At 45.8% G+C, this 23899-nt stretch overlaps 1 protein-coding gene across 1 annotated transcript in view; it reads left to right on the top strand.

The window, feature by feature from the left end:
- Positions 1 to 247: 247 nt before the first annotated feature.
- LOC137638738 (transmembrane 7 superfamily member 3-like) overlaps positions 248 to 23899 on the top strand; it is an 86312-nt gene continuing 62660 nt past the window's right edge. Inside the window, exon 1 of the mRNA XM_068371079.1 lies at positions 248 to 614. Within this exon, the coding sequence (XP_068227180.1) occupies positions 389 to 614 (226 nt within the window). The 5' untranslated portion in view covers positions 248 to 388. The remainder of the gene's footprint in view (positions 615 to 23899) is intronic.

The raw sequence follows: 23899 nt of genomic DNA, 5'->3' as shown, positions 1-23899 counted from the left end.
CCCACTTTACAAACTTGATTATTAGCATAGATCCAGAGATGTCCAACTATTAACAGTTATGCAAATCTCTTTTAATGAACTTCGAAAAATATAAATTGTCACTTATCTATCATACTTTTAAGATAAATGGCCTCTTTAAAGAAACACGTTACAAAGGTTCTCGTAGATGATTAAATTTCTAGAGTAGCCAAGACAACTTTTCCAGGTAGGAGGTGTCTTCGCTCGCGGAGATACCTTCGGTCGAAGACATCTACGGAGGAATGAAACGCGGCCCTGAACGAGAGCTGTCCAATCAGCTGATCGTGGATGTAAACACACGCAGTAGCAGTGTCTCTTCACTCTTTCCAAAATCTTAGTGAATCCTTTATTTTCCTGTGGCCATGTAGTAATGAAGCCGCTCGGTGTATCACTTGCGTCCATCGTGTACCTGATAATTGTGTGTTGTGTTAAAGGAGATAATTCAACTAATAATGTAATTATAACAGGAGATACGGCCCTTGTTGGGTCGGCAAAAAGTGATGACAATGATAGGCTTAGACCTTTGCCTAGTCGGACTGGTAATCCTAAGTACGATGGGGCCAAGGATTCTTGTAATATATGTCCTTTGGGGTTAAGTAAGTATTTTGGAATGTTACAAATGATGATATTATAAGTTTAGGGTAAGATTATAGACTTTGTCTAGGTTGGCTCACCCAAACCTGACTTAGGCACCTCTGCTCAAGATAGGCATAAGGTAGCCATGTCTGTTCTCATCATATATTATTAGCACTGCTTACATGACTGTCAAAAAATTCATATTTTTCTTCTTAGTGTGTGGAGATTCGTTTTCTCCTGCTCATCTTGTTCTCGGGGCTATGATAAAATATGACCGTAAATAGATTTACCAGTACAATAGCACACCTCTTAAATTGGTTCAGTGGTAAATTGTATTATTAAAATTATATCTTTTATGGTTTAAAATAAATGGGAATATGGTATAATTATTGGTGTTATGAACATTAAAGACAATGATTTCAGGCTGAAATCCATATTTTCTGAGTTATATTTTGCGCTAGATATCATCATCAGTTACGTTCGCATCATATTAAAATATAGTGTTCTAATCTAACTTTTTCAACTATTGTTTCCACGAGTCATCGTCATAAGAAACCAGTCATCTAAATAAAAAAAAGTCACATCAAAACCGAGTAATAATAATGAAACACTGTCAAAACATTGGAGCTTTAGTTTGCCATAACTTCCAAACACTGAAAATATGATTTTCCATCCCATTTTCAACGGAGTCTGAGAATGGTGTTCATTATATTACAAATACCTCCGTACTTAACTGAGCTGATGATTTCTTGGTTTTTGCTCTGCTGTTTGCTCCCCTCGCTCGTGATTAAACATTATCTCACTGGTCTTAGGTTCTAGCAAGCGGAACACTTATCGCTACGATGGGGCTAGTATTTCAGTGTTAATTATCAATTATACAAACTTAAAATTTGATTGCCTTAGTTATTATTACCCAGCAGTTTATGGTTAAGAGTTTAAACGAATGTACTAGTAATGATTTTTTGAAATTTGCTGGTTAAATTGTTTTGGGAAAATTGTTATGTAAAGTAAAACTGGTTCAGCATATGTCAGTTCTGACTTTACATTGTTTATCCATCAATACCAAATGCAAAAATAAAGTCATTGTTATGCCCTTTTATGTAACCTTTTGTTGGTCTATACGTTGAATAATTATGAGGAAAAATTAGTAAAAAGTATAGAATTAGTAAAACCGTGCTCATACATATACTCTACATTCATTATGAAAATAGTAGTAGTACAAATAGGCCTAATATGAATAGAAAATATATATGATATAGTATGTATGAAAGAAAATATAAGCGTCTACAACTTGTTAACACTTCAAAGTTAGGTGAAGTTTTACCATATTACAGATTCTCATTTCGAACAGAAAATATATGTTTTCCTGTAGTAAATAACGTGATTTGACCGAATTTGACCTTCATTTCAACCGCAAACAAACAGAACAACCAGTTCGACTAACTTTAAGTAGCCAAACTGGTTACTGTACTGTTATAACAACTGAAATGAAGGTGAAAACGGGTTAAATCACGTTATTATCTACAGGAAAACATATATCTTCTGTTAAAATGTTTAAATATAAGGTCTCTTGTTATATATTCTCTGTTAAAATGTTTAAATATAATGACTTGTTCAATTTCCGTGTCACTTCACTCGTCAAGAACTTATGTACTGCGAACGCTTACATTAGCAATGTTACGCAACGTTACCAATATTACACTGCCATTGCTAACGTTAGCAATGCTACAATGATATTAGCAAGTGTATTTTAAAGTATTTTTCCATATACTGTACCTTTTACACTATATAAAAAGGTACAGAACCTAACAAATACACCTAACCTAACCTAGAAGTTCCCAGGTCACAATCCATAGGCGGGGGCAAGCCCCGGGACCCCCTACCCAGGTCACAACCCCTATCCAAGGTTCTACCCGCAAATATATAAAATTAAAGAAATTAATGACTTACTTTTATGACCACGACGACGAAACTTGTGGGTCACCGGCGTGTAGTGACTGTGGCGTCTTAACTTCTTTGCCTTAGCTTAGTACTGCACTTGGGACACTGTATACGTTGGGCTATTACATTATAAGATTTAAGAAAATTATCAACATTGGAATTCACCAAAGTACTTTCAAGTATGGATTACTGCAGTCGTTACAGGTTTCTAAAACTTCCATCGTAAAATACGCAAAAAGGCGTCACTTGAACTAACGAAAACCTGACTTGGACAAAGGTTTCCATGGAAAAGGTTTTGTTGGAAGGATGGGGGTTGGGAAATATTAACCCCCCTGTGCAAACTTTCCATGTGTACGGGTTTGTGATTGGTTAAAGGAAAAGCAACGGAGTATAGAGAGTAAACATGAATGAAATTGGGGCGTGACAAGGTAATAACAAAATGTATAAAAGTAATATAGCAAGATAAACTGGAGTGTATGATAAATAATATTTAATGGGAATATAAAATGAGGTGATTTTATAAGATATCGGATAATAAAACTAATAATTCTTGGGTCTAACGTATTATGTATACGAGGGTATTGCATAAAAGAAATAGTATAATATAGTCTTTAACACGTGTATATACGTGCATTCAATTTTTAAATAATGATTAGAAACGATTAGATATTAGTCCTTAGTAAAAAAAAAATGTCTTCCTTAGCATTGTTTTATAAAGGAGTGGATACAGTATAAAAAGACAGGTATAATTATTTTTTTATTTTAGGAAATGGTTGAGATTTTGAAGAGAGACAATGAAGTGACAGTGTTAAGGATATTATGATATTAGGTTTAAAAAAGACAAATTTAAAAAAAAAAATGTATTTGTTTTGACACTAATTACAAACCCTTTTGCTCTTTATTAGGATATACTTTTGACAAAGCTGGAAGACTAGCCATAAGTCTTTTAGCAAGGTGTAACTACCCCATCACTAGTTAGCGGAGGGTAGGGGGTTGTAGCTGGCTACCCCGCTCATACACACACCTTTGTTGTCTCGCCACTTTTTCTTTTGGCTCGGCCGAGGGAGAAAAATGTTGTCTCTCTCTGCCTTACAACTTTGTTGACTGCCATTTGACTTATTCCTTGTTGTTTTTTCTTGTTTCAGATGTGATAGCTTCTTTTGCCATCTATCATTTTAACCTGTCTAGGACCTTAGGGGCACCTTACGGTACCTTCATTTCTTTGGCTAAGACTGACCCCCACTCGTTGTGTCCGGCTTGCAGAGGACGGCCTTGTGTGCAGGATGACACCTGCAAGGAATGTTGGGAGTGGTCTTCCTCCCAGTGGGAGAGATATGGACAGTGGCGCAAGATGAAATCTAAGAGGGATTCTTCATCTTGGGGGTCTTCCTCGAAGTCGAAGAAACCTCGGACTTCTTTGTTCCCCAAATCTCTTCCCGAAACTGTTTCTTGATTGGTTTCCTCCAGGGACCGGTCGAACAGGAGTATTGACCATTTAACGCCAGGTCAACCTCGTGGTTCAAAGGACGTTGTAGCATCCCCTTGCGCAGTGGCGCCACCCTTTCCCTCGGGGGTAGCCTTTTCTTTTGGTGATATCTCGCTGTGTGTTGCTGGGCCTCCAGCGAAGGAATGCCTGTTTGAACTTCTGCACCTGGGTGTTGAGAGGAAACGTACTTTGGCCTCTTCAGAGGTATAGCTGGATCCCACACCAAGGAGCGCTGAGGTTCTTGTCCCTGTGAAGTTTCCCTAGTCTGCCGCCAGCAACTTTCAGCCGATCCCAAGTTCCTGCAGCAATTGCTGCCGCCGAAAACTGTTTTCCTCCTCCTGAGTTCGCTCAGCCTCCGGAGGATGAGCAAGGTCTAAGGCATGTTCCTGCTCGTTTGGGTGGCCACCTTTCTCGTTCGCGAGTTAGGTCCTCCCCTGACGTTCCTAAGCTTCAGCCCTCTTAATGAGAGAATGCCTTGATGAAGTCATTAAGCTTCAGCACGGCATTTAATTCCCGTGCTGAAACTTGGTGACGGGCAAGAGGGCTCTCGAACTTGGGGAAATTGCTCCCCCAGTTCGAATCTAAATTTCTCTCTTTTACCTTTTTCTTTTTCTCAATACTACTTCAACCTTATCCTAATTTCACAAACTTTCTTTAGTCTTGCTTTCCAAACTCTATGAGAAAAATTTCCCTCATTATATGTGTGTATATATTATGTACATATATATTTATTTATTTATTTTTTTTCTTTTCTCCTATGGCTTGGATGTTTTCACATCCATTGTAGCCCCGGCGGGGATGTTCATACATCCTTTATTGCTGCCTGCTTTGATGAGTGGGAGGAGGTATCGCTGTTGGGAGGTGTTTGCATTCAAAGCTATATATGAGAGTATTGGATGATTTCAGCCATCCCGAAGATGGTTTGGACCTTTTTGGCGGAACTATTCTCAAGTGTTGGGTCTTCGGAATCCAGGGGGATCCAATGCTTGGGGTAGGACTCTCGGCTTTTGGCCGGAAGCCCGTCATTATAGATATGGGGAGGATGATTCCATAATTTCTTGGTCTCAGTCGTAACAGGCGGGTTCAGCTTACACCTGTGCCTCTATATCTGTTTTGATGCTATCCTTCGGGTAGGGTATGGAGTGGACCATCTGGGAAGTATACTCTCATTGTGCCGATAGTAGAGAGTGCAAATTTCCTTTCCGACGCGTGATGGCCTAACATTCTCGAGCAGGTACATCAAACTAACTCTTTTCCCTCTCTTTACTATTATGGATTCTTTAAGGAACGAACCCCCATCCCCTGGATACGCTGACTCTCCCCCGGCACTGTTGACGACCTCTGCTAATGTGATAAGGGATAGCTCTGTTGATGACCTCGGAACGGGAAAGGACCATTCTACTGATATTTCTAAATCGAGTAATTTGGGTAACACGAGGAAACTTCGAATCCTCCATGTTACACAAATTTCAATAGAAACAAATTATGATGATCTATGTAAAGCATTTGAATGCTATGGATGCATAAAAGAAATAAGGATGAAACTTGAAGCTGAAACTTGGGATTCATGGATATCTTATAGTAGTTATGACGAAGCATTTAGTGCAATAAGTAATTTGAATAATATTAAAATTAATAACTTGAATGTCGCGGCTGCTCTCTGCGATAAGGTACCAAAAGATTTAGATGTGTACAGGCCTGCCGATTGGTTGGAAAAAGGCACAGATTTAGTCATGCCCTCCCAGAGAAATCCAAAACCACCGATGTGGCTTATAGCTGAATCAAAGGGGGTTACAGGGAATTATTTTAAAATATGCAAATTGATTCAGAAAAAAGTAGGAACTATTGCACCAGGTGATATATCTCGTTTCGGAAAAAATAGTTTCCTTATCCATGCCAAATCCAGTACACAGTCGGTAATATTGTCCAATATGAAAATAAATAATGATGACATTAAGTTAGATGTCAAACCCCACCTAAATTTTAGCTACGGAAGGGGCGTAGTTTTTAACAGAGACCTATATGATTTTACAGAGGAGGAGATACTGGCCATGTGTCCATTAAATGTTTGGAAAGTTCATAAAGTCCCAGGTACATCAATGATAATCCTTACGTTCCAGGATGCTGATGTACCTTTTCATATTATTATCGAGAACGAAAGGATTAAAGTAAGACCCTTCAAGCAGAAGCCATTGCAATGCTTTAATTGTTTTAAATTTGGGCACCCGTCCAAAGTTTGCAAAAATGAGAAGATGTGTGGTATTTGCTCCAAATCTTACCATGGAGAGTGTGCACTTGGAGCCAGGTGTTTAAATTGCAGCTCGAATCACAAATCCACAGACAAGATTTGCGAGCTATATAAGTTGGAGGAAGCTGCCCTCAACAAATCAAACTTAGAACACATAAGTGTGACCCATGCCAAAAGACTATTAAATAAATCAAATACATATGCTAAGGCATTAAAATCAAACCAACCTAGCACTGCCAATAGCTCAAAAAAAAGTATACTATCTGACAAAATGTCAAATAACGAGGTAACCTTATCACCTCCTGAGGCTTTACCACGGTGTATTAACACTAGGTCATTGCCCATTGCTGTACAGCCTTCAGCCGCCATTACAAAAAGTAATACAAACCTCTCTCAGGCCATGTCCTTGCCTGATCTGATGGAGGTTCCACTTAAGACTAACTTACCTGATGCACCTGTTGTGGGAAAGGTGCAAAAACCTCGAATCCCACCATCTATTAATCGCAAAAGAGAGAGACCTCCATCTCTCTCTCCACCCTCCATTAGAAACGTTAAGGTTATGACATCAAATAAATTTGATGTTTTGTCTGTTGATGTTTCTAATGAACCAGAAGATGGACTGAATAAATCAGAAATTCAAGTTGAGGTCCACCATCCACCTCAACAAATAGATAAAAAGAATACAAAGAAAAACACCAACGTTAAACCCAACATAACAAGACCACCTCTGAAGAAACATACTGGTAATAATGTTACATTAAAAACTGCTAATGGGAAGACCTCATCCAAGATGTCTTCCAGAAATAATCCATAGTTTTCTCCTCCATTTTGCAATGGAACTGTCAGGGTTTGAGGGCGAAATATGAAGAACTTAAGCTCCTAATTCATGAGCATTCCCCCATAATTGTATGTCTACAGGAAAGTATGCTTGATTCTAACACTCCTAGTCCTCGAGAGTATGTTAGCTATAGAACACCATATAATCAACAAGCAGGGAGCCATGGCGGAAGTCTCATGTACATTCGTCGAGATGTTCCCCAAATACCCATGTCTATACGTACAACCCTGCAGGCAGTTGTTGTACAAATTGATATAGGGAGAAAATATACAATATGCTCTCTGTACTTACCTCCAAATGATAATATTTTATATGATGATTTAGCAGAGGTCATTCAACAACTCCCTCAACCTTTTCTCTTACTGGGAGATATGAATGGTAGACATCCTTTATGGGGTGATGTTTTGGCCAACACAAGGGGCAATATTATCTCATCAATTGTGGAGAATGAGGATGTGGGACTCCTTAATACAGGAGAGCCCACACACTTCCATGTTCAGACAGGTACTTTGTCATGCATTGACCTTTCAATTGCAAGCTCTAACTGCCTTCTTGATTTTGATTGGAGGACATTAGATGATTGGCATACTAGTGATCATGCACCAATCATTATAAACACCAACAAGGGTCCGCCTTTGCAAAGATCGCCACGTTGGAATCTAGACAAGGCAGACTGGATTAAATTTTGTGAGCTAAGTGAAATCGAAGGGAGAGCAGAACAGTTTGAAAGTGTTGATGATGCCATAGACCTACTGAATGGAACTCTTCATACAGCAGGAGTCAATTCAATTCCCAAAACAACAGGGTTATTCAAACAACGACCAGTCCCGTGGTGGTCCTCAGAACTAACTGCACTCCACAGAGCCACAAGAAGATCTCTAACACGATTGCGTAGGCGCAGAACTGATGAGAATTTAATAATGTACAAGAAATGTAGAGCACAGTTCCGTCGTGCCATGAAAGAAGCAAGGCGCCAGTCATGGATGTCTTTTGTTTCCTCTATTAACAGTAGAACACCACCATCTTCTGTGTGGAGGAAAGTAAAAAAGATAGCTGGCAAATTCACCCCCAACCCACCACCAGTGTTGAAGGTGAATGGCCAGTATGTAACTGAAGCAAATGAAGTTAGCAATGCCCTGGCTAATCATTTTTCAAATGTATCCAGCAAGTGTGAAGGAGCCCCTGGTCACCAGTATAGGAGCACTGAAGAAAAGAAAATTTTAAATTTTGCAACAAGAAGGGAAGAGTCGTATAATTCTCCTTTCACTGAAAGAGAATTTGATTCCGCACTTGCTCATTGCAACGATACAGCCCCTGGACCCGATGGAATTCCATATGCAATGATTAAACATGTACATTTTAATACAAAGCTATTTATTTTAAGCATTATTAATAGAATATGGCATGATCATAACTACCCAAGTGTTTGGGAACTAGCCATTATTTTAGCCTTTTTAAAACCTGGTAAAGACAAGTTTTTAGCAGCAAACTATCGTCCTATTGCATTGACATCTTGTTTATGTAAAATCATGGAGAAGATGGTCAATGCAAGGCTGATGTGGTACCTTGAAAAGAAAGGTATTTTATCACCGATTCAATGTGGATTCCGAAAAATGCACTCAACGACTGATGTGTTGATACGACTAGAGTCATCTATTTGTGAAGCCTTTGCTTCCAAACAGCATCATGTTACAGTATTTTTTGACCTTGAAAAGGCATATGATACCACATGGAGATATGGTATTCTTAAAACCATTCATGAATTGGGATTGAGAGGAGAGCTGCCACTATTTATTCAGGCATTTCTTTCACGTAGAGTTTTTCAAGTGAGAGTGGGGGAAACTCTATCAGAGAGTAAGTGCCAGGAAGAAGGAGTTCCTCAGGGTAGTGTGCTGAGTGTAACCCTTTTTGCACTAGCAATTAATGGGATATCCTCAGCCATTCCCCAGGATGTTCTCTCAACACTATTTGTGGATGATCTCTCAATATCATTTGCTGGCACTAGAATGGCAATGGTTGAGAGAAAAATCCAACTCTCTATTGATAAAATTATCCAGTGGGCTGACATGAATGGATTTAAGTTCTCGACAAGTAAAACTACCATTGTCCATTTTTGTCGTATCCGGGGAGTACATCCAGACCCGGATATATACATTAAAGGTCAACGGATACCATGTGTATCGGAAACCAAATTTTTAGGTTTGATATTTGACTGTAGACTTACATGGGTTTCTCACCTAAAAGCGCTAAAAGCTAAATGTGTTGAAGCTCTGAATATCTTAAAAGTATTGTCCCATACATCATGGGGGGCAGACCGCAATACTATTTTAAAATTATACAAGGCCTTGATTTTTTCCAAAATTAGTTATGGTTGTGAGGTATATTCTTCAGCCACCCCAAGCCGGTTAAAAATATTAGACTCGATACATCATGCAGGTATTAGATTATCTACTGGAGCTTTTAAAACCTCGCCTATCCCAAGTCTCCTTGTTGATGCTGGAGAGTTACCTCTAGACCTTTACCGAATGTCTTCCATTCTTCGGTATTGGTTTAGATTGCAAAGACTCCCTAGCTCTCTAGCCTTTCAGACTGCAAGCCTTGTAAGACAAGCATCATACTTTGAGTTGCACCCAAAATCTCCTCAACCTTATGGCTTTCGGGTGAAACGATTATTAAATAGTCTGGATATAATTAGAAATAAGGTACTTCCATTCAAGGTATCATCAACGCCTCCATGGAAATTACCTGACATATCTTTTTGTAAATACTTTATTGGAGTTAAGAAGAATATGACTGACTTAGAATCCAGGTCTCTTTTTATGGAACATGTCGAAGAACATAGGGGATCGACTTTTATATATACTGATGGCTCCAAATCTGATGCTGGCGTTGGATTTGGAGTACATAGTAATGATTTTAATTGTAGAGGTGCACTTCCTCTAACAGCTTCCATATTTACTGCCGAACTGTATGGCATATTAACCGCTATTGAGAAAATAGCTTTGGAAAAGGAGGGTAATTTTACAATTTTTAGTGATGCAAGGAGTGTTCTTCAAACTTTAGAAGTTTTTAATTCTAATAACTCTCTAGTTTTAAAGATTTTAGAATGGCTTTTTATTATTGGACGGAAAGGTATAACTGTTCGATTTTGTTGGGTTCCAGCACATGTAGGTGTGTCTGGGAATGAGAAGGCAGATTTACTGGCGAAGAATGCGGCATCCGAGTTGCTACCAAGGAGGTATCCCATTCCATGTAACGATCTCCTTCCTTACATCAAAAAATTGGTTTGTGATAAATGGCAACAGCACTGGGACAGTCAAGACGGCAATAAAATGAGGGAAGTAACAAATAGCATATCACCTTGGAGGTATAACATGATTCCCCGAAAATGGGAGACGACTCTTTGTCGTCTCCGTATTGGTCACACACGGTTGACACACGAGTTTCTGCTGAAGGGCCAACACCAACCGTATTGCGAGGACTGCTTAGTACCTTTAACAGTGAGGCATTTGTTGACCGAATGCCCTAATTTTACTAACTTAAGAAATAGATATCTGTTTGAGGCTCGAGGTGAGGATGGCAGGTTTATCCTTGCCAAGATTCTTGGACATGATGTGTCTTACTATGCGAGCGGAATTTTTAGATTTATTTCAGAAGCAGGTCTTCTGAAAACTATTTAACTATTTTAATGACTTCTTAATTTTTATGGTTTTAATCGAATTCTCTTTTAATTTTCATATACAGTAAATGGTATCGGCGTCAATGACCTTAGATGTCAGGATGCCAGAAAACTTTCAATCAATCAATCAATCAATCCTAAGCTTCAGCGATCTTCTAGGTGTCTCCCCGCTTCTCCTCAGCCATTCTTCAGTCCTTTGGAGTGTGACTCCCCTGCTGAGGATACTTGTCGATGACAAGTTAAATGCGTAACCTCATTGCCTCATGGTCTTCCTGCTACCAACACTGCAAGTTCTCGTCGCCACCGTAGGGAAAGCTACGCACCCTTGGTAACAGAATGCAGTCCTTGCTGCGCTTCCTGACGCTTGCTTTCACCCTACAGCAGAAGGCATTACTATGACGACCCATGAGATCGACGCTCTTCTCATTATCCTCGCCCTCATTCCAGATACTTGCCACCGCGTGATCACCATTCTGCTCGCCAATGTTACTCTGCACGCGTCTACCCTTCTCGTCCGCAAGAACATCTTCATCGTCGGAACTGGAACCCCACTCCTTGGGAGAGCTTGCCAACGCGCCACTTGTTGCCTGATCGCAACCACGTGTCCAGACCTTCGTCGTGTGATCGTCATCTAGAGCCTGCTCGTCCAGTCTTCTGCTCACGACCACCAGCCTGCACGTGACCTGCAGCCTGTGCATAATTGCCACTCCACGCGTGACCACCACAGCAAGCCTTCTTCCAGACCAGTGATGAGTGATCCAGCTGCTGCGCTTGCACGAACCACGCTCGCTTAGACCTTCCAGACCAGAGTGCCCAGCTCTGACATGTACATGCGACTCTCCCTCCCCTTGATCTGCTCGCCTAGGCTCCGTGCGCATCACTTCTCTTGCTTGTGGCCTCCTTGCAATTTGCGTGGTGGTAGCTCCCATCCAGCTTACATGTCACCTTCCTGCACAGAGTGAACAACAAGTGCGTCATAGCTCAGCAAAAGTTCCGGCTAACATCGTTCGTCCAGTTCCCTTCCCAGCCACCCGCAAAGATGCAGCAAAAGGTACAGGTTTTCGGTCTGCTGTATGCTCGTTCTCCACCTCGCTCTCTCATGCCAGACTGAGAGGCAACATGGGTGCCTGTAAGATCAGTTAAGCGTCCTCATTCCCCTCCTTTTCAGGTGTCGAAGCCACAATCTCCACGGAGGCAGTCTATTGCGCAGCCTCCCCAGCGAGATCCCTTTCCTAACGTCTTTCATGAAAAAATCCTCATGGTTTGACGCCTTGGTGAAGGCAGTGAGCCGGGTCTCATGATTGACTCCTACATCCAAGCAGCTGGTAGTAGCCAGTACACCTAAGATTCCGCTGCAGAAGTCAGTGTCATCGAATTCTTCCTCTCCTCTGTCTAACCCCAGTCAGAAAGTCACGTTGCCGGCCCTATTAGGGATCCTCCGCTGCAGTTATTCGTCTTCCCTATTAAGAGGGTGCGGGTAGCTGTGGGAGTCTCAGTTCCAGTACAGCAGGATTTCTCTCAGGTGCAAGTGACTCCAGTTCTCACCACCAAGAAGAGGAGACAGAGGTACCTGACTCCTCCTCCAGGAGACATTCTCCATCCACATACAAGCCGGGGCTCACCAACTACCATCTCTCTCCAATAGATGAGAAGGACAGAACTCCAGTAGTCGCAGGGATTCATCTAGACCATCTTTGCTTGAGGAATTTCCTCCCTGAAGGGAAAGCAAGGACACCAAGATGGTGTCCAAGAACACTGCGGCTAGATTTTCTCAGCAAATTCAGGAGTGGACTTGCATGACCTCCCCGGCAGCAGTGAGAGCTCGTGAGTGGATGACATCCCGGACTCTGATACTGAGGACTATCTTTCAAAGACTGCTAGTCCCAGGTATACAGAAACTGAGCAGAGGGATTCAGATTATGTCTTCTGGCAGGTTCTGGCCTTCTTGAGGGTTATCAACGGACTAGATGACCTGGTGGTGGCCCCTCAAAAGGGCAAGGACACCATCCTCGACCATATCTATGGCACCAAGCGACCTCCCAAGGCCAGTGCAGCTTTGCCCTGGTCTAAGGGGTTTATGGGAGCCAGGAAGAAGGCGTTCGCCCAGATAGCGGTTCTTAGCTGACTTCGAGCAGTCTCATCCTTGAAACTACTTTCACCTCCTTTCGCACAGCAGAGGAGGTACTACGAGCTGTCAGATGAGCCTCTTCTGGCCTTACCTCTAGATCCATCTATAAAGTCCGCAAGGGAAAAGTGACTAAGCTAAGGAATTCACAATAGACGGCTCCCTCTTTTCATGCCAAAGACGTTGAGCAAGTGGGAGAGGGGTGAAGGAAGTCCAACCAGGACTCTCTCCTCCCTAGGGCCATGACATCTCAGTCCTACGGAACAGGACCCTATCTGAAGAAGCCGCACACAGTCAACTAGGCCGCAGACGATGGGACAGCAGGATCCTTGAGAAACATCGAAGAAGCCCTTTCCGCCCAAAGACCATAAGGGCTCCAAGTCCACCCATGGAGGAAGAGGTAGGAGAGGTAGCGGCCGAGGACGGGCGATCTTCCCACTTGCCCACCATTGGGGGGGATGCTAGCAATGCCACTGGCAGTGGTGGCTGCAGCATGGGACTGAAGCCTGGACATTCTCTACGATTCATTCAGGATACTGTGTCCTGTTTACTCAATCTCTCTCTCCATTGACTTGTAATCCAGTTCCATTGAGCTCCTATGCATGGAAGCTTACCCTTTAGTCCGAAGTTCAGACCATGTTGGAGGAGGGTACTCTCCAGGAGGTCCTCGATGAGTCTCCAGGCTTCTTCAGTCGACTTTTCCTTGTAAAAAAGGTGTCTAGAGGCTAGGGCTGGGGAGTCGGGACTCTGAACATCCGACTCCGACTCTGACTCCTATAATTTTTTAGAACTGACTCTGACTCCTATTTAAAAAAAAATAAGAATAATTGAATATTTTTATATAATTTTCTTATTTTATGTTGCCTGTTAGTCAAAATAGCATTTAATCACTGCGAAGTGAATCATCTGGCTAATTTCAAAGTATGTATGTGTGTGTTTCTCTACTGTGCATGTGTGGACTAGGTGAGTGATACATACATACACAGGCAAGGCTATGCCTTCATTTCTTCGATATATATTTCCCATAAAATAGTTTTGTTCCGTAACTGAAATACAATACAAATACAATACTTCACTTTACTTTTGGCTCGGGTGAAGAACAGACGTGTCTGCTTTCACCCTCGCTTTGACTGCCATTAATCTGTTTTGCTTTTTCTTTCTCAGAGTGTGTGAAGTTGGCCTCTATCATCATGCATACGTGTCCTGGTTTACTTGACCGCCCTTGTGGGACCTTTATGTCGGCGGTAAACACAGATCCTCACACCTTGTGTCCTCATTATAGGGGCCAACGATGTGAAAAGGGTAATGTATGCGGTGAGTGTAGGGAGTGGTCTACCTAACAGTGGGAGAGGTTTGCCCGGCGCCGGAAGAAGAAGTCCAAAAGGGATATTTCTCCTCCAAAGGCTTCTTTGAAGAGAGAGAATCCCAAGGCCTCTTCTTCTGTACCCCAAACCTCCTCCAAAGCTCCCACTCGATCGGTCTCTTCCGAGAGATCGTCGAAGGGGAGCGTAGACCGTTGTTCTGTTGACCGATCCCGGGGTGTAGGAGAGATAGTTGTCTCCCATAGCGAGGCAGCTGCCCCTCCTCCCTCGTAGGAGGGTATTGATTTCCCTGTACCTAATCGGGATTAGTTACAGCTTTGGTCTTCCTTGGGGCTTTAGGGTTCGCCCTCCAAGGAAGCCCTATTTGATATGATCAAGCTGGGAGCAGCTGTTAAACATTTGCCGGTGATAGCAGACGTAGATTCTCTGTCTATCGTCGACGTTGTTATAACGGAGGCCTCCAGTGTGTCGGATCAAACTGCTCCGGTTGTTACTGAGGTAGCTGAAGGCTCTGATTCCCCCTCCGAACATCTTTCGAGGGGGGAACTTAGTCCCACGGTCTCTCCTGCTGGTGATTCTCCCCCCCGGGGGAGTTCACTTACAGAGACTCCTCTGCGGAGGCCTTACGAAGGTCGGCTTGCTGATCCCACGGCCCCTAGAGGGCGTATAAGGCGGAAGGCTCGTCCTCCCCTTCGTCGTAGAGGACTTCCTTCTCCTCACAAGGGAGTTAGGAGGCGCCTTTTCGGCTCGTCCTCCCCGCAGTCCTCTGCTGAGGAGACTCATCATTCTCCGATCCTGCCAGCTACCACCTTAGACCTCTCCGAAGATCGTTCGCGATCTCCTTCGGTGGAAGGTCGTCCTTCGGGACCCCCTCCTGTCACCCTCCAGACCTGCTGTCCTGCCGACACCCTTCATGGATGTTGATCCTGTCATTGTACAGGCACAAGGGACTTGAGCGAAAAACTGTGCCTCAGTCCCTTAAGCGCCAGGCACCCCCTGTGCGCCGTCTTGCTGCTGTTCCTGACCAAGTGCCACTGCAATCCCTTGCGCGCGTGCGCGCTCCTGTCCCTGTTCATACGGGCCAGGGTCCCCCTGCACGCCCACGATCTCCTGCGCGCCCTCCTGCAGTTCCTGTTATAGCACGCCAGCGCTCTCCTGCATGCCAGCGCCCTCCTGCTGTTCCTGCTACAGCGCCTAAGCGCTCTCCTCTTCGTCAGCGCTCTCCAGGGCCTCAGCACCCTTCTGGAATTAAGCGCACAGCCGCAGTTCCTGACACAGCGCGCAAGTGCTCACCAACGCGCCAGCGCTCTACTACAGTCCAGCGCGCAGTACAGGAGGTACCTAAGTTAGCACACGGGCGCTCACAGGTACCCCTGCCTTCTTCTTCTAAACTGCGCTCCCATCGCAGCAGCGCACACCAGTGCACCCGGTTCCGGTTGCACGCCCTGCGGGCCCATCACAGCAGCACACGCCCTTACGCCCGCCCATGATCCCCTGTGCGCCCAGCGCGCCCTCGTTCACCTCAGAGGGCAGTTCCTGCAACACCTGCACATCGTTCTCCTGCGCTCCAGCGTGCAAGCTCACCTTTGCGCCCTCACGAGGCTATGCAATCGCGCCCTCGCCCCGTGCTTCCTGACACACGCGCTCCACGTCCACACGCTAGGAATATTTCTCCTGCCCACGAGCGCCCAATAATTTCGCCCGCACGGGCTCATCAGCAGGTTCCTGAGCGCCTACGCACACGCGAGCAGAAGGTTGCTCACGCTCCAGCTCTTATCCTGCCTTCAACACCGCCCCACGTTCCAGCTCTTGCACGCCGCACGCCGCACGCCCTCGCCGTCACCTATGCGCGCCCTCGCCCTCACGTGCCCTACTGCGCGCATGCGCGAAGTTCCTGTATCACACGATCCTGCTGCGCGCGATCCAGGGCAGGGCTCATTGCGCGATCGCCAGCGCGATTCACGCCGCGATCGCCAGCGCGATCCCGCACGAAACTTCATGGGGCTTCAGGCGGACAGATCTTCGTCTCGTTCCCCCCCTTGCAAGCGCAGAACAGCGCGCTCGCCGGAGGAGGGGAGGTTTCCGGACAGGTCTAAGGACTCTCTTTCAGCTCAGGCGAACCCTTGTTTGTCAACTCCTCCTAGGGATCGTTCGATCCCCTTCCCTCCAGAGGGAGTGTCTGACAGCGCGGCTGTCAGCCAACAGCCTTGGTTTGGTACCATAGTCAGAGCTCTCATGCAGGCTTTTAAGCCTGTGTTCTCTGAACTAGGTCACAAAGCAGTGGCTACCTCGTCGCCCCTGAAGAGGAAGAGAGGATTCCCCTTCGTGGTGACTTCTCCGAGGGCTAAGCTGTCTCCTCTGAAATCCTTGCGCAAGGCTCCTTCTCCCCCCCAGACTTTCTCTCCCTCCCCTGCGGACGAGGATTTCCCATCCTCAGGGGAGTCGGACGAGGATTTCCCATCCTCAGGGGAGTCGGATGAGCCGGTCCGTTCCCCCATCGCACCAATGGGGGAAACTCCGCCTCTCCTTGAGAAGTCTCCTTACGCTGGGTTGGAGAAGAGCCTGCATCCATTGTTGCTAGAGTCCTGTATCCCTCCCAGGAGGGAGCCGAAGGACTCAAAGACTTTGCCGAAGTCTTCTGCAAGGATAAGACAGGAATCAGCTAGACCTTCGGAGAATGTCTACGTGTCGCCCCAGGAAGAGCCACTGGGGACTGGAAACTTTGCTGCTAGCCCTTCGGGAGGAGAGCATCAAGAGTCAGAACATGCGTTCTGGCAAGTTCTGACCCTCATGAGAAATCTCAACGGGTTTCCAGACCCTGAGATTCCTCCTCGTGAGGGGAAGGACACGGTCTTGGACAGAGTCTACGGCACCCAGAAGCCCTCTAGGGCCAGTGCAGCCTTGCCCTGGTCACAAGGGATGAAGAGTGCCAGAGACAAGGTCGAAGGCCAGCTCTCCGCTTGCATCCTCCAACAGATCCAGCGCTGGTAACAAGCTCCTCCCTCCTCCTCGAGTCCACCAGAGGAGGTATTTCGAGATCTTAGAGGAGACTTGTTTGAGTCTTCCCATTCACCATTCTGTGGAAGAACTCACTGGGGGAGTCCCTCTAGAGAGACTTTCCAACCGGCAGGTTTCGTATTCTGCCACTGAGATCCTAAGCCAGGAGAAGGTGGCGAAGTGTGCCATGCAGGCAACTTTGTGGCTTGACATCTGGCTGGGGTCTCTGGGTATCCTGGTGTAGTCTGAGGACCTGTCCAAAGAAAGCACCAGGAAAGCACTGGAGACATTCTTACTCTCTGGCACGCGGACCATCGAGTTTCTAGCCCATCAAGACTCGAGCTTGTGGGCCAATACGATCCTGAAACGTCGGGATGCAGTTGCCGAGAGTTTCCACCAGAAAGTCCCCAGTTCCGACGTTAGCAGACTCAGACACTCTTCCGTGCTCGGTAAGAGTCTGTTCGAGCCTAAGGACGTGGAGCTAGTCTCTGAGAGGTGGAGGAAGTCCAACCAAGACTCCCTCCTCCATAGGGCACTGACATCAAGGCCCTACTAACCTCCAGCAACTCAACAGCCCCGTCCAGCTAAGAATACGAAAAAGACTACAGCAGCGAAGCCAAAGGTGTCTAAGCCCTTTCCCGTCAAGGACAGGAAGGGCAGGAAGTCCTCCAGGGGAGGTAAAAATCCTAAAAAGAGCGGCCGAGGCCGTAAACGCTAGGATTGGCAGTCCCCTGCATGTCCACCAGTGGGGGGATGCCTACAAAGTTGTGCGACAAGGTGGCAGCAACTCAGGGCAGATACCTGGACGATTTCCGTGGTCGCTCAGGGTTATCGCGAAAATCGTCTCTACCTCCCCTGACAGCGAGGCCAGTGTCATTGAGCTCCCTTACCATGGGATCGGTAAGGGGGCAAGCCCTCCGGGCGGAAGTCGAGACCATGTTGAAGAAGGACGCTCTCCAAGAGGTGGCAGATGGGTCCCCAGGCCTCTACAGTCGACTCTTTCTTGTAAAGAAGGCGTCTGGAGGCTGGAGACCAGTCATCGACCTCTCGACCCTGAACGGGTTCGTCAAACAGACTCCGTTCAGCATGGAGACGGCAGACACGATCAGACTTGCAGTGAGACCGCAAGACTTCATGTGTACACTGGACCTGAAGGACACGTACTTCCAGATCCTAGACCATCCGTCTTCCAGGAAGTACCTAAGATTTTGCCTAGACAACAAGATCTACCATTTCAAGGTGCTGCGCTTCGGTCTCTCCACAGCTCCTCAGGTGTTCACCAGAGTGTTCATCCTGATTTCATCGTGGGCTCACAGGATCGGTATCCGTCTCCTCCGTTACCTGGACGACTGGCTGATCCTAGCAGACTCGGAGGCAGCCCTTCTTCGCCACCAAGACAGGCTTCTCGAGCTTTGCCAGGATCTGGGGATCATGGTGAATCTCGAGAAGTCCTCTCTGCAGCCCTCTCAGAAACTGGTATACCTAGGCATGGTCATAGACACCAATCTCCACAAAGCCTTCCCATCAGACGACAGGATAGCAAGGCTGAGGAAGGTCGCAAGGCCTTTCCTCAAACGAGAAGAACTTCCAGCCCAAACGTGGTTACGTCTCCTCGGCCACCTCTCTTCCTTGGCCCGTCTGGTTCCCAATGGTAGCCTCAGAATGAGATCCCTCCAGTGGCGACTCAAGTCTCGGTGGAATCAAGGACACGATTCCCCGGACTTTCTGATCCCTATGGGTCGTGTGGAACAGACGGACCTTCGGTGGTGGCTAGCAGACGAGAACTTACGAAAAGGAGTGGATCTTCTCGTCCTTCCCCCCGGATTTGATGTTGTTTTCGGACGCATCAAAGATAGGGTGGGGGGCCCAAGTTCTGAACCACAGGACCTCAGGCCTGTTGTCAGAATCAGAAAGGTACCTCCACATAAACCTGCTAGAAATGAAGGCCGTATCCCTGGCACTTCAGAAGTTCCATCAGGTCCTGGCCGGCCACTCTGTGGTGGTGATGAGCGACAACGCCACAGTAGTGGCTTATATCAACAAGCAGCAAGCAGGGAGGTACCTTCTCGGAACAGCTATCCCATTTTGCAGTAGAGATACTGAGATAGTCTGAAGTCCACTCGGTCACACTTTCTGCTCGCTTCATTCCAGGCAAAAGGAATGTGCTCGCCAACAGTCTGAGCAGAGCGACGCAGATAGTGAGTACCGAATGGTCTTTGGATCCTCAAGTAGCCAACAAAGTCCTGACTTTGTGGGGTTCCCTGACTGTGGATCTGTTCGCTACAGTGCTGAGCTTCAAGCTCCCGCTGTATTGCTCCCCAGCCCCAGACCCCAAGGCTCTCTGGCAAGATGCCTTCCAACAACAGTGGGACAACATTGACGTTTACGCCTTTCCCCCGTTTTGTCTGATGAGGAGGGTGCTCAACAAGACCAGAATATCGGTCAATCTATCGATGACCCTAATAGCTTTGCTATGGCATCAGGCAGAGTGGTTTCCGGACCTCCTGCAACTCCTGATGGAGCCCCCGAGAGAACTACCTCCATGTCACGAGCTACTCAAACAAGCACACGCCAACATCTTCTACAAAGTCGTAGCTTCGCTTCGACTTCACGCCTGGAGACTATCCAGCACCTCCTCACTGAGAGAGGATTTTCGCAACAAGTTGGGAATAGGATGTCTGGACACCTGCGCCCCTTGGAGAAAGCAGCATCCTGGGTTCTCTGCACAGCTGACCTCAAACCACTGCAGGTAAACCATGCTTCCTTGTATTACTAGTATTAAGATTAATACTGTCGCGTCCCCATACCCTGACGAGGTGGTATTGGGAGAGTCCTAGCCTAGATTTCCATCTGAAGAACTCCAGGTCAACTTCCTAGGATGAGTCACTCTTCTCACCTTCACACACAGCTTATGTAGGCCGCAGTAGTTGCACAACAATGCTAGCGAGGTGCAGGGACTCCTTATTGCCTGAGTACTTACACACTCAAATATGGAGTCCCCGGGCAAAGCCAAAGCCAGTATGGCAGGGACTTACCACCCTTCCTAAGGGGTGAGTCACCCATATTAAATAGCGTGGTTTGTATTTCAGTTACGGAACAAATGACAAATTCGTAGATAATTTGTATTTTTCCTAACTATATAAACCTTAGCTATTTAATCAAACTTGCCCGCCAGCCCTATCCCCCGTGAAGTCTTATCTCTAAGCAAAGTGAAGTATTCACCGGTGTGTGTGAGGGGGGGGGTTAGCAAACTACTCCTCCCCGCTAACTAGCGGTGGGGTAGTAAACCCTTGTTAAAACTCTAATGGCTCGTAATTCAGCTCCGCCGAAGTAATAACCCATATTAAATAGCTAAGGTTTGTATAGTTAGGAAAAATACAAATTATCTACGAATTTGTCATTTTATTTGTTCATCTGAATAAAAGGGCATGACTAATATTCATTATCATGGGAATTGGATTCATAACGATACAGCCTATTAGCCTAGTAAGTAATGGTTTTATTGAAAACATTTCACGTAATTTCTTGGATTCAGCTTTTCCTAGGCTACACGAAACCGTAATCAATACACCCGTCATTTCACAATGTTTACATATAAATAATGACTTAATTCTAAGATTATTCATATTCGTGATGCATAAAACAATGAATCAGTAACAACTCCTACCTTTTAAATGGCTAACGGTGATTAAATGAAGAGTTAATCATGAAATAAACTTTAATGTCTAGAGACTCGTGCGTGGAGACAACAGCTGATCGCATATACAGTACTGTATAATATTATTGTTTTGGTTTGGCTTATGGACGAGAGATGGCAGGAGCTATATGTGTTTCCCAGTGACTGCCTTTATTCGAGAGGGTGTTAAAGAAAACGGCGGGTAATTTGAAAGAGAATATTTCTCCAGTGCAAAAATTTCATTTTTGAGGAGTCGGAGGAATTTTACCGACTCCGACTCCTCTAGTCCATAAATTGGCCTCGACTCCGACTCCGACTCCCCAGCCCTGTTAGTGGCTGGAAACATGTCATTGATCTCTTAGCTGTGAACAAGTTTGTTTTACAAACTCCATTCAGCATGGAGATGGCAGACATGGTCAGACAAACAGTAAGACCACAGGACTTCATGTGTATCTGGATCTGAAGGACGCATACTTCCAAATCCCAGTCCATCCGTGTTCAAGGAAGTATATATCTAAGGATCATCCACGACAACAGGCAATACCAGTTTAAGGTGCTGTGCTTCGGTCTTTCGACAGCTCCTCAAGTCTTTACTAGAGTTTTCCCCCTACTGTCAACCTGGGCCCACAGGATTGGTATCCATCTCCTAAGATACCTCGATGATTGGCTGATACTAGCAGACTCAGTGGCAACCTTTCTTCAGCACTGAGACAGACACCTCGCATTTTGCCAAGATCCAGGGATCATGGTAAATCTCGAAGTCATCCCTGGTTCCCTCTCAAAGACTGGTACAGTACAGTATACAGTACCTAGGAATGATGATCGACACCAACCTGCAGAAGGTCTTCCCGTCAGATGACAGAATACAGTGGCTGAGAAAGGCGGTAAACCCCTCCCTTCAATGAGAAACGCTCCCAGTCCAGCAGTGGTTACGTCTCCTAGGTCACCTATCATCCTTGACCCGTTTAGTGCTCAATGTCTACCTCTGAATTCGATCTCTTCCGTGGCAGCTAAAATCCAGGTGGGTTCAACATGACGACTTCCTGGAGATGTTGGTCCCCATGGGACCTGAGCAGTGGACGGACCTGATGAAGTGGGTGGCAGACGTGAATCTCCACCAAGTGGTCAACTTTCTCGTCCCTCCCCCGGAATTGATGCTCAATACAGAGGAGTCAATAGAAGAGTGGAGGGTGCACATGCTGTTCTACACGGCCTCTGGGCTCTGGTCATCGTTCGAAAGGTACCAGCACATAGATCTCTTAGAGATGAGGGTAGCCTTTCTAGCCCTCCAACAATTCCAGCCATTCGTGGCGGGTCACTTTGTGGTGTTGATGAGCGACAACATCAAAGTAGGGGCTTACGTAAATAAGCAAGGCAGTACTTTTTCATAGCTCCTATGCCATCTAGCAGTGGAGATGCTAAGGTGGGCAGAAGACAACTCGGTTTCCCTATCAGCCCCCTTCATTTCAGGCAAGCGGAATATGCTCACTGACAGTCGGCAGAGTGACTCAGATAGTGGGCTCCTTGTGGTCTTTAAATCATCTACCAGCCAACAAAATCCTAATTTTGTGGGTCCCCTGACTGTGGATCTGTTCACAACTTCCTTGAACAACACGCTCTGGCTCTACTGCTCCCCAGTCCCGGATCCTCAGGCTTTCTGGCAAGAAGCATTCCAACAACATTAGGACAATATCAACATTTACGCCTTTCCCCCGTTCTGTCTGATAAGAAGAGTACTCAACAAGACCAGGTCATTCGAGAACCTGTCAATGACCCTCGTAGCTCCGCTATGACATTCTGCAGAGTGAATCTCAGACCTCCTTCAGCTCCTGACAGAGGTCCCAAGACAGCTCCCTCCACAACACGATCTATTCAAACAGTCACTTATGAACATCTCTCACAAAGCTGTACCTTCCCTGCAACTTCATGCATGGAGACTATCCAGTATCTCCTTTATCAGAGAGGCTTTTTGCATCGTTGCGAAAAGGATGTCTGGATACCTGTGAAGATCTTCTGCTTCAGTCTACCTGGCCAAGTGGCTGTCTTCTGTGGTTGGTGTCGTGGAAGGATCTCTCTCCCCTCGATGCCACTATTCAAACAATAGTGGGGTTCCTTGTATACCTTCAGGAGGAAAAGCTCCTCTCAGTCTCAGTGGTGAAAGGTTACCTCTCAGCCTTGAATATTGCCTTTAAGCTGAAAGGAGTTAATATTTCCTCTTCATTGAAATTCTCTCTCCTCATACAGAGTTTCGAGCTTACCTACCATCAGTCGGAAGTTAGAATGTCCCCATGGAACATAGTTTGCGTCCTTCGGTCTCCAAAGGGTGCCCTTTACAAACCATTACGACAGGAAACAGATTGCTACCTCACTTTGAAGACTGTTTTCTTACTCGCTTGGCTTCAGCCAAGAAGGTCGGCGAACTTCATGGTCTTTCCTATGACATAGCCCATTCAAGGGGATGGGGGGAGGTAGTGCTCTGCTTCGTCCCTGAGTTTATCGCCAAGACTCAAAATTCGGGAGTAGCGGCTCCTAGATTCGGGCCCTTCCAAATTGGGAGTCTTTGAAACGTAACTGATGATCCAGATTAACTGTCACTCTGCTGCGTTAGGAGTTTGAGATACCATCTCAAGGGAACAGCAGTAGCTTGCCTCAGAGTGTCAGCATTCTTCGTCAGTACAGGGAACGTGAAGAGGAGGATCGCCAAGAACACCATCTCTGCTTGGATTTGCTAGGTCATAGACATGGCACTGAATCCCGATCCTCCTCCGACTAGACAACCAAGAGCTCATAAGCGAGTCCTTGCAAGCAGGAATTTGGAAGCGTCAAACTACCTTTACCACCCACTACCAGCAAGACATGACCCACAGGAACATGTCCTTAATGGACAAGTAGCAGATGTTTGAGGGCAGAGGTTACCCAGGATTAGCCTGGGGTGAATGTTAGGAATTACTGGCTCTATCTTTCTTTCATCTGCCCCTCTCTTGGGGAACAGC

Source organism: Palaemon carinicauda, chromosome 3 (genome assembly GCF_036898095.1).
Source record: "Palaemon carinicauda isolate YSFRI2023 chromosome 3, ASM3689809v2, whole genome shotgun sequence".
Lineage (NCBI taxonomy): Eukaryota > Metazoa > Arthropoda > Malacostraca > Decapoda > Palaemonidae > Palaemon > Palaemon carinicauda.
The sequence above is the reverse complement of the archived record's forward strand: the minus strand, read 5'-3'. Positions and strand labels throughout refer to the sequence as shown.